The 12,687-nt window shown below is 37.7% G+C and overlaps 1 protein-coding gene across 4 annotated transcripts in view; it reads left to right on the top strand.

The window, feature by feature from the left end:
- The window catches only part of ESYT2 (extended synaptotagmin 2), a 71,711-nt gene that overhangs the window by 18,313 nt on the left and 40,711 nt on the right, over positions 1–12,687 (top strand). For all 4 annotated transcript variants that reach the window (XM_048951024.1, XM_048951025.1, XM_048951023.1 and 1 more), the window contains exons 2-6: positions 4,918–4,959; positions 5,680–5,814; positions 6,973–7,049; positions 10,583–10,655; positions 11,508–11,597. In XM_048951024.1, coding sequence (XP_048806981.1) covers positions 4,918–4,959; positions 5,680–5,814; positions 6,973–7,049; positions 10,583–10,655; positions 11,508–11,597 — 417 coding nt within the window. The remainder of the gene's footprint in view (positions 1–4,917; positions 4,960–5,679; positions 5,815–6,972; positions 7,050–10,582; positions 10,656–11,507; positions 11,598–12,687) is intronic.

Raw genomic sequence — 12,687 nt, 5'->3', positions numbered from 1 at the left:
ACTGCCTGTGTGAGTGAAGCATATTTAGTAGGTACTGAAGTGGAAGGCATGCATGGAGAAAAGTGAACTTGTGCTTTGCTGCCTCAGCATCCTTCAGCTGAGTGGTCCTGGGTTGCTCTGTCAGTCACATCAGAGCAGTATTTCAGGAAGGATTTTCCTTTGCAAATACACTGTTGTTTTGTGTTGCCAAAGGCAGTGTTTCCGTTAGCAGCCAGGTGGAATGTCCAAATGAGAGCACACTGGTGGTGCTGCAGTGTTGCAGTGGGGATGGAGTGAGTGAGGGATCCACAGCTGCCACGACTTGAAGGCCCTTCTGGGTCACTTTCCCAATTACAGTCTCATATGCAGTCTGATATGGCCTCTCCTCCCAGGCAACAAAAAGAAACCTGAGGAAGTGGCCGTAAGTTGTACCAGAGGAGGTTTAGGTTGGACATAAGGAAGAACTTTTTCTCTCAGAGAGTGGTCAAACACTGGAATGGCTGCCCAGGGAGGTGGTGGAGTCGCTGTCCCTGGCAGTGTTCAAGAGGCGTCTGGATGAGGAGCTACGAGGTCTGGCTTAGTGGCTTGTGGTAGCAGTGGTGATGGGAGGATGGGTGGACTAGATGATCTTGCAGGTTGTTTCCAACCTTGTGATTCTATGCACATTTTGTGTAACTTCTTTAAAAAAATACTGATTAAAATGGCATTCTTATATTACTTAAAAGAGAAATGTAAATACTTCTATAATCACTGATAAGAGATGCTTGCAGCATTTAGAAAAGCATTAAATATTTTCAACTCAATTTCATGTTTTAATGCTAGCATGGCAGAAAGTTTGAGTGTGTGATCTGCCTCTGTACTTTGGCTTAGATTAAATTCAGCAGTGTGTGTAGGTGGGTTGACTGTCACAACAGTGCTGCAACCGTTTGCAGCATTTTGTGAAGACCTGCACTGTGCTACCTTTGCCTGGTTTTACGGAAGAATACCCTGTGCACTGCTGTTATTGTTTTCCTTGTCTTCCAGGTATAATGCTGTAATGTGTTAGGAAGTTCCCATTATGAAATACCAGGATATTTATCTCATGTGTAAGCTGTTTTGAACTGCTTGGTATGGCATGACGAAGAAGACAATAACAGAAGTAACAGAGGGCTACAACAAAATACAACTTTCTCAACTATTCAGAGTATCTACTTTTCAATACTTGAGGTATATTCCTTTTGTATAGAAGCTTTCACGTGTTAGTATTTAGACATGGATGTGCTGAAAAGCTGCTTGTTTCAGTCTTCCTACAAGTGCAAATCTGCTCTGTGTTTAGTTGTAGTGTTGCTGACGGAATTCCTTCTTTCACCTCAATGCCTGCCCTGGCTCTGAGCTTGTGGGACAGTGAGGAATACGGCAGACATCCCTCTGGGAAATGTGTGCTGAGCAGATGTCTGCTGTGCCTCGTGGCAGCTTGTGGGGCTGATAGCGGAGCTCACGTGGGGCAGCCTGTGCTGTGCTGCAGGAACATTTGGTGTGACACCAACTATGTGTGTCTAATGCTGCTCTGTCTCATAGGTGCAGATCTGACTCAAAGGGCATGGAATTCTTTTTTTTTTTTTTAAATGGTTTATTTTGTTTTCCGATGTGTTTTCCAAGCATTCAGATGCCTCACATTCCAGTTTATAAATAAATGCAGTCCTTAACCTTGCATGCCATTACAACTGCTTCTTCCATTAAGATAGGTTTCCATTTTTTCTGCTACTTCTAGTTTAGTTTTTACAGTGATCAGAGAGCCATAGCAGTTGCTTCGAAGGCCCTTCCCCACCTGTATCTCTCTGATTTATATTGGGGTGGTTTCTTCTCCCTTTGATTTTAGATGTTTGACTTATTTATTTCTTTATCTATTTTTGTTTACAGCCAATTACCGTCAAACCCTGTGCTGCTTATCCTATGTAGCTTTTAGTTTCAGGACATGGTTAGTCTCACTGATTTATGTAGGTCTTTCCAGTTGCAGTTCTGTGGAGTACCCTGTGGGCTGTAATAGTATGTATGACAAAGCTGATTTTCCATACTCGGCCTCCTTCTGGATCTTACAGATGTTTTTGGATTTGAAGACATTCCCTGTGCAATGCATGCACAGTGATGCTCAGTAGAATTGTGTCAGGGTCCTTGTCTAGTTCTCATACAGCAAACTGTATTTATAACACTGAATACGGATTTTGCTTTGCACAGGCTAATAATTTTACTATGTTTAAGACTGCAAGCATGGAATCCGTGCCAAAGTATGCTGAACGGAAGCAAATCAGATTGCTGGAAAATAATGGAAACAGGAGTTGTTTGTTAATTTAGGCAACAAATGGCTGAAGTTAATTGCAGTGTTTTTGAGGAACCCTAATTATTAACTGTTTCAGCTTCTGTTTCAGGAATACTGAATCCCGCAGTTCTGCAACAGTAGTTGCAGTTGTTTCTACCTTGTGATTCAGAAGATACAGGAGCTAGGATATTTCTGTCATTGACAGAGTTAAGAAATTGCCAGAATAACACCAGAGCTGAATTATTGGAAGGGAAGGTGGAGGCAGGCAGTGGAAGGGGGGGGGGAAGCAGTGCCTGCTTCCAGCTCACTCTTGTTTTCATTTAGTATAAATTTACTTACAGACAATTACTTCTCATTAGAAAAGAGTGGCTTGTGTTTGAGCAGCAGCCTTTTCACATTGGGTGGAGCAGAAGAAATCTGGGGCTGACTCCTCTGTGTGAATGAGGGAGTCATCCACCTGCTTCTGGAGAGAGAAGGAAATTGCTTCCTGGAATACACAGCATCAAACCATCATCCATCTTCAGGTCTCTCACCGAAAATGCCTGCCTTGCTGACTGGACACACAAAAGTGCAGTGCTGCTAAACTGAGCTTCAATCCTACCGTATTACACTCTTAATACTGGGATTCCTTTTCTTCATTTTTTTAATGATTTTTTTTCTAGTCGTTTTGACTTAAAATGGCAACAAATTTAAGCAAATTAATCTGACAGTTATAATTCAAGGGATCACTTAATTTTAGTGTTTCATTTTTCCCCACACCATCTAAGGTTTCAGGCTAAGTTTAAATCGTTTTTTATGCTGTACTTCTGGGTGGCTTGAAGCACCTTGGTTGTGTTTCTGCTCATCCCTACTCAGGATGCTCTCCTTCCACTGGTCATGCATGGAGAGGTTGTAGACTGATTGCAGTACCCTTTTAGGTTTTGATGTTAGCTGGACACACGTGCTTTTATTAATACACAGGGATTTTTGTTTGTAGTTCTAACTTTCCAAACCAAGCAGAAGGGATGGGTGTCTAATCAGGGAGACCTTTGGGGAATAACTGGAAGGCAATTCAGTTATAGTTATTTATATTGAAATTATATTGAGAATGTGGGTTATATTGTGACTGTATAGCAAAGTTTGCAGTGACTAGTCAAGTTTCTTGAAGATTTTCATCTGGAGCAACAAATAATTAAGCAGTCAGCACAGATGGAAGGAACCAGCCGTACATTAAATAATATGGCCTCAGGCAGGTGTCTTTTAAACACATGACGAATTATTTTTACTGTAGTCTAAAATGGAATTCTTACCTTAAGGGAAAATAGAAGGGAGAGAAAAGAACAACATGGTGGGTTATTTTGGTTAATTTCATCTATGTATTTATTTAGAAAAACAGTTCTGTTACTAAAAAAAAAATGTTTTTCTTACAGTCAGAAGCAGATGCTCCTGATGATCCTGATCAACCATTTGTAGTGGTTTTGCTGGATCTGTGAGACAGTTGTAAAAAATTGTACGGAAAAATATCTGACTGCATTGATTGCACTTCAGGGAGCAACCCTGAGAAATTTGGTGCTGCTCAGGAGATAACTTGAGTATACTTGAGAATATGGTTATGCTGATTGTTAGTGCAAAAATATAATAACAATTAAACTTAAAAAGGGTCATTAAAGGGGCTTTGAAATTCAAATTGTTGAAAATGCAGTTTAAAAAGTGTGCCTCTCACTGTTTATGTATATAATGGGTTATTAGAGAAAATAACTAGTCACATTGCTGTGTAAAGCCTGTTACACTATGTGACAGTCTGTTCTGCTCTGAAGAGATTAAGACTTTGCAATTCATTTGAGACGTTGCTTTACAAAAGCCAGCAGATGCAGGTCACGGATTTTTAGTGTGTTCAGAGGCTCTTTATGTTTTAGTGGTGTGACCTGCATCCTGTCATTGAAGTTGGTCACAACATTAGAAAAACAAACTTTGTTTCTGCTGAACTGCACTTTTTTACCTGTCTTGTTTGCGTGGAAGAGACAAGGTTACTAACCAGGCTTTACTTCTGGAAAGCTGCTTCAATTTGTTGTTTTCCTGTAGTGATGAGCACTTTCCATCCAGCTATATACCATCACTCCTCTGTCTCTCACCGAATTCTGCAGCTGCCTAAGAATGGGAATTATTAAAAATAGCTTCTGAAGAGCTGTTGGGAGAACTGAAATCCATGTATTTGAGATTCAGCTGAATGTAGTAGATATTTCTAATCGTAATTTATTGATATTGCAAAAGACCTGGCACAAATGAAAGGAACAGTTGGAGTCGGAATTCTGGCAGTCGTGTTAAAAGCCTTTGAAACATGAGAGGCAAAGTTAGCTGACATCTTGCACTAGCTGTCAGCTATGCTTATTATTTCTTTTTAGCTTGTTTGTGGTTTTAAAGCAACAGTAAATTCCAGATGTCACTATAAGGTATATGCCTGGGCTTGTATTTGTGCAGTTTGGAAATGAGTTTGTATTTATTTCCTTGAATTCTGATAATCTTATCAAGAGCACCAGGTATTTAATGTGTTGTTCACTTGTATATAGTGTTTGTATGGAGACCACTAAGTTTCCTGTTTTATTAATAACTGGATATGATCAATTAATACATATTTTATATTTTTTATTTGTTTTTCTTTTTAGGTCCATTTTCCAGATACAGAAAGAGCAGAATGGCTCAACAAGGTGAGGGCAGCAATTAGCACTGCTTCCCAAAAAATCCAAGGAGGAAGGGAATTCAAGATCTAAAAGACAGCAGGGAAGAATCTGGGAATAGGATGGTTTTGGCTTTCTGTGCTCTTTTTACAAGTTCCTAGTTGCTGATCCAGTCAGTCGTGAGACAGAGCTGTGATGGATTACATCTGTTTTCACAAGGTTGAGATTGTGCGTGATTTTTGGAGAGTGACTTTAGGTGGCATTAGAATAATGACAGCTATAATTGTGTGGAAGTCATCACAGCTGTAAACACAGTTTTTTATGTTCTACTTTTCTGGGATGCTTTCCAGTTGCTGTAAGTTCCTGACCTACAATCTAAAAATAAATCAATTTTGCAGTTTTGATTTGTGTTTGTAATAATAATGTGAGATACTGATCTGTGTAGCTTGGATTTATTTAAGTGCGTTTCATTCAAAGATCAAAGAAGAACACGAGTTCATTAGAAAATAGTGAATAAAGTGCATGTGCTTAACATTGAGCATGTGCAGGCTGCGTGTGATTACGTGTGATAAAAGAAGAAATTGCTTAATATCATTTTTTTCCTTCTTATGTCTGTAATGAACTGTCTACAAAATGGACATGTTCAAAACACTGTACAGTATTTCTTAATATCTGCCTTCAAAAATACTTGTAGTTACTTCTGAAGCTGTTTTATAAGTAAGTTTCTTTTTATTTTTCTCTTTTTCTTAGACTGTAAAACAAATGTGGCCTTTTATTTGCCAATTTATTGAGAAACTCTTTCGGGAGACCATAGAACCAGCAGTAAGAGGAGCAAACAACCACCTCAGTACCTTCAGTTTCACGAAGATCGATATTGGTCATCAGGTCAGTTTCTGGTCAAATCTTTTTAAGAGGCTCTGCCTTAAGTACTGTTTTCATGTATCCTGTTTAAATCTGAATAGTTTTTGGTGCTTGATGAGCCTGATTCTGATTTCTGGTGTGACGTTAAAATAAAAATGTAGCTTTTTTTTATCAGAGTTCAGATTTCATGGTGGTTTTTTTTTGTTTAATTATTATTTTCCTGCTATCTCTACTGCAGAAGTCTGACTGAGAGCAGGGTGAAGTCTCAAAGTATAGCAGCATCTAGTTATGTGAAGAGCACATAGCAACATGATCTTAATACTGTTCATGTAATGCTTTAGATTAAATGAGCAGGGAACATTATCCTTTTCTTATCAGATGTTCCAAGTGCAATTATCTTGTTTTGTAACAGATGTACTTGACAGCATGTAATGTATGGAGTCCAGTGACAAGGCTTCTGGCTCAGCTTTTCACACTACTGTGTGTTACAGTTTCAGGGAACAGATAGATGTTCACCTGCTGTTCAATCCCATGAAGAAGGAATCATAGTATATAACTCATGTGCCTGCAGGAGAGCCTGTTTGACCAGTCCAAGCTAAGAATAAGTTAGCACTTATTGCAATAAGTTGGGCACTACTTATTCTTACCTGCTTCAACCAATATTTTTATTTTTTGAGAAGATGAAAAGCACGCAAAGGGCTGTACCTGTTGTGTTCTCTGTGTGTGTGTGTGTGTGTATGGAGTTAGTGAATTATTGTTTTTTCTGACTAAATTATTCTAAGGCAAAGTAATTTTAATTGTAGTTCTGCCTGGACAAGAAAGTGGCACAATACTGTGACAGCGTAAGATGTGTCTAGTACAAAGAAATCAGATGTTTACTAGAGAAGTTGAGGTAGAGGTTTGGTATAAAGCCTGTAGTAAACATTGAACTAGTAAACATTGAAATCTAGTGGTCTAAACCAAGAGTAATTGTCTGAAGGGTTGTGATTGAGTGGATCCTTCTGATTGTCTTCAGCTAAACTGATAGAATTACTTTACACCTTTGATAGTGCTTATAGTAAATGTCTAACTTGGTATCTTCACACATAATTAGGTATATATGCACCTTTATTTCTAACTTCAGAGTTTAATATTGCATATATCAGTAAGAAGATTCAGCTTCAGTTTTCTTCTTTTTTTCAGCCTCTGAGGATAAATGGTGTAAAAGTGTACACTGAAAATGTGGACAAAAGGCAGATCATTTTGGATCTTCAGATCAGGTGATCTTTATTCTCATATTGCAACAGTGCCTATGCTTTAGAATATGTCTTGTTCATTTAAGTGGGCAGTTATGTTGGGGTGGAATGAGAAGAATTGCTTTGGTACACAAATGTTGTTACTTGTGATTGCAAGTGAACGGAGGAAGGAACTGCATGCTGTAAATGGCATTTAAATGAGGCAAATAGTATATCAACTATCTGTATGACTGCATCATTAAATTTACATTGGTTAACTAAAAAAAAAGATTTCCAAATCTAAAGCATGATCTATGAGTTACTGCCTTTTTTTTCTAATTCATTACAACTTTGCCAAAGGATTTGGTCTGTATGACTTGTCTTTTCTCAATTTCTTAGATTCTTTATAAACACAATATTAGATAATGATTGCTGCTTTAGTAACTTGTGGTCATGCCTCCAACTGTAGTAAATCTATGTATTATATAATGGCAATTGCTTCAGGTTTCTTTGCCCTTTCATATAGGTTTATAAATAGACCTACCCTGTGCTTGCCAAAGACTTTCCTCAACAGTGTCTGCAGTTACAGGGTTTTTTGAAAGCATGCTCAGTGAACCCAGCAACATTTCTGTAGTTAACAGTCGTAGATAAGTATTATGGTGACTATTTTGCCTGTTTGTACCTTGTGGAAAGGCTGGTTTGTCAGTCCGTTGTAATCCTGCAGAAAGCAGCCCTCTGCATTTCTTGCTGCTTCCTCAATCGTAACTGAAAAGATAATTAGGCATCTCAGCCTCTGTTTTTCAAAGTCAGCTCCAAACTTTAAACTTGATTATTTTTAATTTTGAAATATTTTTCTAAATTTCAGCTGTGTTTAAGACTATATAGGCTCCTTTGTCTAAGGTGGGCTCCAGAGGGTTAAGATCTAAATCGGTTACTGCATCCTGAGCTGCAATTGTGGGAGGTTGATTACCTCTGTGAGCAAGGGCCAAAAAAATTCCAAGAATGTCTTATTTCCTAGACTTCAGTGAAATCTCCAGCCATATGTTACATGGCATGACGTTGGAACCTAGTTAGAAAAGTGATAACAGCTGGAGAAGAATTCAGTCTAACAGGCTGAAATAAATTCCTTGAAGTTGTTTAAATAACAAGCCTAACAGCCTGACATTGCTACCAACAGCACTGTCATTCAGGCAGAAAACAGAAATTGAACTCTGGGGTAACTATCATAGCTTCTAGCAATTGAGGCTAGAATGGAGAATTTTGCTACTGCTACTGGCGGTAGACAAAAATAAAAATTGGTTTAGTAGACCTTTTAAAATAATGAGAGTAGTTCAGAATACAGAATTACAGATCACTGTAATCTGGGAAATGTGTTTGTGCTATTCTTAAGGCTTTTTCCTCTGGCTATTTCCTACTGGCTACAGTGATCACATAAAGTGTACTGGGCTTCTGATCTGATTCAGTACAGCTATTCTTGTATTCACACAAGTCTGTCCTCATTAAACTGTAATCTATCCCTGTGGTCTGTACATTATGGGAGCCATAATCTTACTGGGGTACTATGATCTGAATGTATAGAACTTGCTGAGTAAATGAGTCTTCAAGTTGTATGTTAATGTTGCTGTGGAGTTCTTTGCTGCTTTGACTGTTGACAGACCCAGATAAATATCTTAATGGATACAGCCACGTTTAACTTTATTGTAAGGTTGAAAGTTTTTGACATTGCATCCTTAAAGGCAGTTCATTTCTTACTCCGATTACTAATCATTTCTTTGTGGATTGTCAAATGAATATATTGTTTCCCAGTCATCATTACACAAATAACTCTGTTACACAGTGCCAAGACTGAAGTTTCAATTGCAGGTTTGAGTTGGCCTTTCTGTAATACTGTTACATGAATTTATAACATATGCTTATAGAGTTGGCTGTGTGTGTGTGTGTATAAATAGCTGGCTAGTTAGATACAGATATAAAAAGAAATTACATCGTTTAAAATTGTGTATTAAAAATTATATACCTATTTTTAAACTGCATTCTTTCCAGACAAAGCAATGGTCATCTTCCTAAACCCATTGTGTTGTTTTCTTCCAGTGCCCCAAACTTGTCATTTTGAGTAGTCTGAAATAAATTCCAACGTTGGGCATTACAAGAATGTTTTGCTGCTCTGGTGCTTTTCTTTTTTACTGTATTTGTTTGAAATCAGATAGCATCATCACACACACAGCACAGTAAACTGCAGGTGATCTGAATAACAGATATGAATGCAGCCATTCTCACCTTCATTCTCTTGATTCTGCCTTGTGAGTGGTTCCATTTTCTTCACAATTTCCCAGAAATAGTTTCTCTGTAATAAGATCAAACTTCTAAAAATGGCTGAACAGTTTTTGCTATACAGCTTAGGTCTCTTGGAAGTTAATACAATTCTGCACCTAGAATACCTTAAGTGACAATCTTGTATTGGTAGCTCCATCTTACTGCCATTAATGTTTGCCAGAAAGGAAATGATTTCAAACTTGGAGCTATATTTCAGCAAAGCTATTTGACATATGAAGAGCCACCAACATCCAAGCCAGTTTATAACCTTTGCTTACATTATCTAAAAAGAACCCAGATGTTTCTGCTGTTAGGTTATAAGATGAAAGTATCTGTTAACCAATTCACATTTCAGGATTGAAGTGCATCAGTTCTAGGATTTCTCAAGCAAGTGATATTGACTTTGATTTTAGTATTACGAAACTGTTTGGGCTCCTAAGGATAAGCTTGGAAGAACGGAAAAATACTTTTCTATTTTATCAACAGATATCTGATATAAAAATAAAAATTCATCTGTCCTTACTTGAATGACTTGAGGAACTAACGGTAGTGCCAGATCATCGTTCTGTGTTTGAATTGAAACTCAAAGGGAACAGAAAGTCTTGCAGTAACTCCAAAAGCAGCAGGAAGAAATTAAACATGCAGAAGCTTTGGTTTTACTGGCCAGCATGTGCAAAATTTTAAGCATTTGGGGTGCTCCCAAAATGAGGTTCAAGAACTCCTCAGGGAAAAACTTAAATTGTTTCTAATGTTATTTTCTAATTTGCTTCTATCCTTCCTTCCCCATCAGCAGTCTTGTCTCTTTTGGCTTAAGCCTTGCTCAGTGGATCATCCTACTAAGCATGCTCAGTTTATTTAATTTCTAAATATTGTCTGTTTTCACAAGTCTCTGGATAACTCAAAACAGCTTCCATTTGTAGCAAAATAACAACCTCAGCATAGTGCTGCTTTTATTACATTAGATAAAAGTGCACTTAGCTCCACATAGTGTCATTGAGACTTGTATAACAGCTTTCGTAGATTCCCAAAATTAATCATGTGTGTTTTATCTTACGTATGTTTCTGGGGATGATGACATACATCTTTGTATTAATTTCTTGGTGTTTTGATAATAGTGTTGATGTTATGAGGTGGATAGAATGGCTTGGGCTGGAAGGGGCCCCAAGGATGGTATAGTTTTGTTGGGTTGTGCAGGACAGAACTAACTCTACTGCAGTTCAATTTACAAAAGTGAAATGTATTCCTTTATTGTTTTTCTTTCTTAGTTTTGTTGGAAATTGTGAAATTGATTTGGAAATCAAGAGATACTTCTGTAGAGCTGGTGTAAAAAGTATACAGGTGAAGTACAATTCTTCTTTATTTTGATATCCAGTTGTCACTGCACTGCAGTTTGTGGATGAAATAGTTTACAAGTTGCCAAAGAGAGCCACTAATTTTGTGATTTTGTTACTTACCTTTTTTTGGTTTTTTTTTTTTCAGAATTGAGTAATATTGATATTATGTAAAACTTTAGTACCATGACTGAGCTGAAAAGGGTACTTTGAGATACAGAATTGTTTTAAATCAGTACCATATTCTACAGGAAAAGAGAGAGAATGAAGCTAGTTCAAATGTACATTTGGTGTGTGGGTTCATAAAAGGAATCATTTATCTTAGCTTTAGGTATTACCTAATAATGTAGATCACAGAATAACTAAATTGCAAGGGCTGAAAGGGATCTCAAGCTCGTTGAGTCCAACTCCCCTGCTAAAGCAGGTTCCCTACAGTAGGTTGCACAGGTGGGCATCCAGATGGGTCTTGAGTATCTCCATAGAAGGAGACTCCACAGCCTCTCTGGACAGCCTGTACCTCTGCTCCATCACCTTTGTTGTAAAGAAGTTCTTTCATATGTTTGTATGGAACTTCCTGCGTTCAAGCTTTTGGCCATTGCTCCTTATCCTGGCCTCATCTATCAGCCTCCCATCTCCTTTTAGATTGATGAAGTGAATTTGTAAGTCCAAGCATTTAATGCGTATGTACAATTTTATGGATTTGGATGAAGTTTTATACATAAATATAAATATAAAATATGTAATTCTTCCAAAATTGGGAACTTTATGAATTAGAACTGTGAGCATTGCCAGTGAATAGATTATATTTAAACTTAAGCTGAATTCAATTCCATTGTCTTTTTCTGTTTCTCTCTCCCAGATCCATGGTACTATGAGGGTTATCCTGGAACCACTAATTGGAGACATGCCCCTAATTGGAGCGCTATCACTTTTTTTCCTTAGGAAACCTGTAAGTAGTATCTTCATTTCTAGTCTCTTCAGGTGATAAACAACTTTAGTCAGTAGATAATGGAGCAAGAAATAAGCAGCAAAAGGAACAGATTTGGGAAATCACTTTGATTAAAATTAGTTTCCCGTGGAAATGGTGGAACAAATTTTACTATTAGTAGCAGAAAACAAGATGAATAATAATTACCTTGGAATTATGAAATGTATATGTCAAAGCTGTCCACTTTCCTTACAAGCTTATAGTTAAAAGAAGAGCAATAGGTACCTTCTAGATGGTTTGTAAGAAAACATTGCTGCTGTTTCTTATGACAGTCTGCTAGGGAGTATGGTCTGTGTTAAAATTCCACTGCATATGTGCAGAATTGTAAAATCTATGAGGATGCTATTAACCACAGGTTAAAGTCAGAGTATGGAGTTGATCTACTCTGATGATTGAAGTTTTTAACTTCGATTGTAGGTAGGCAATTTTCATTACATTTACCAGTGACCCAAGTGTGAGAACAGGTATAGTACAGATTGAGATGGAATTGGCATTTAAATTGTTCATGACAGTAGCAGAGTGGGAGAAGATGTCATGTAATTCAGTTGGAAGAAGTGCTGGGCTGAAGTTCCTGTCTGGGCAGGAAGAATAGCCAGAGCCTGAGCTGCCAGTGTCTTGCTGGTATGAAAATTGCATAGAAAGACTGGAATGTATAAACAAGAGGAGAGCTTGCAAGAAACTTTCAGTTTCAGGGATAGATCTTCAGCAGAGATACTGACCAGTTGGAGGGTACCCAAGGTAGGGAGAAGAGAGTTCACTATAAAGGACAGGCCAAAAGAATAGAAATTGTTTAGTTTAGAGAAAATCAAGAACGTTCTTGAAAAATGTCAAGAGCTGTTAAAGAAAGGATGTATGTAATGTGTTCTAGTTATATAGGGTAGACAGGATAACAAATTTCAGCAAGGAAGATTCAGGCTGAATAAGGAGAATGAAGGAAAGCATGATTGGTAGCGCTTGGGAGTGACTTCAATAGGCTGCTTAAAAATAATCTGAATTTCTGATGTCTTTTAAGAACATACTGGACATACATCCATTAGGACTGACATAGGTA

This window comes from Lagopus muta, chromosome 7 (assembly GCF_023343835.1).
Source record: "Lagopus muta isolate bLagMut1 chromosome 7, bLagMut1 primary, whole genome shotgun sequence".
NCBI classification, from domain to species: domain Eukaryota; kingdom Metazoa; phylum Chordata; class Aves; order Galliformes; family Phasianidae; genus Lagopus; species Lagopus muta.
This window is presented reverse-complemented; position numbering and strand designations above follow the sequence as displayed.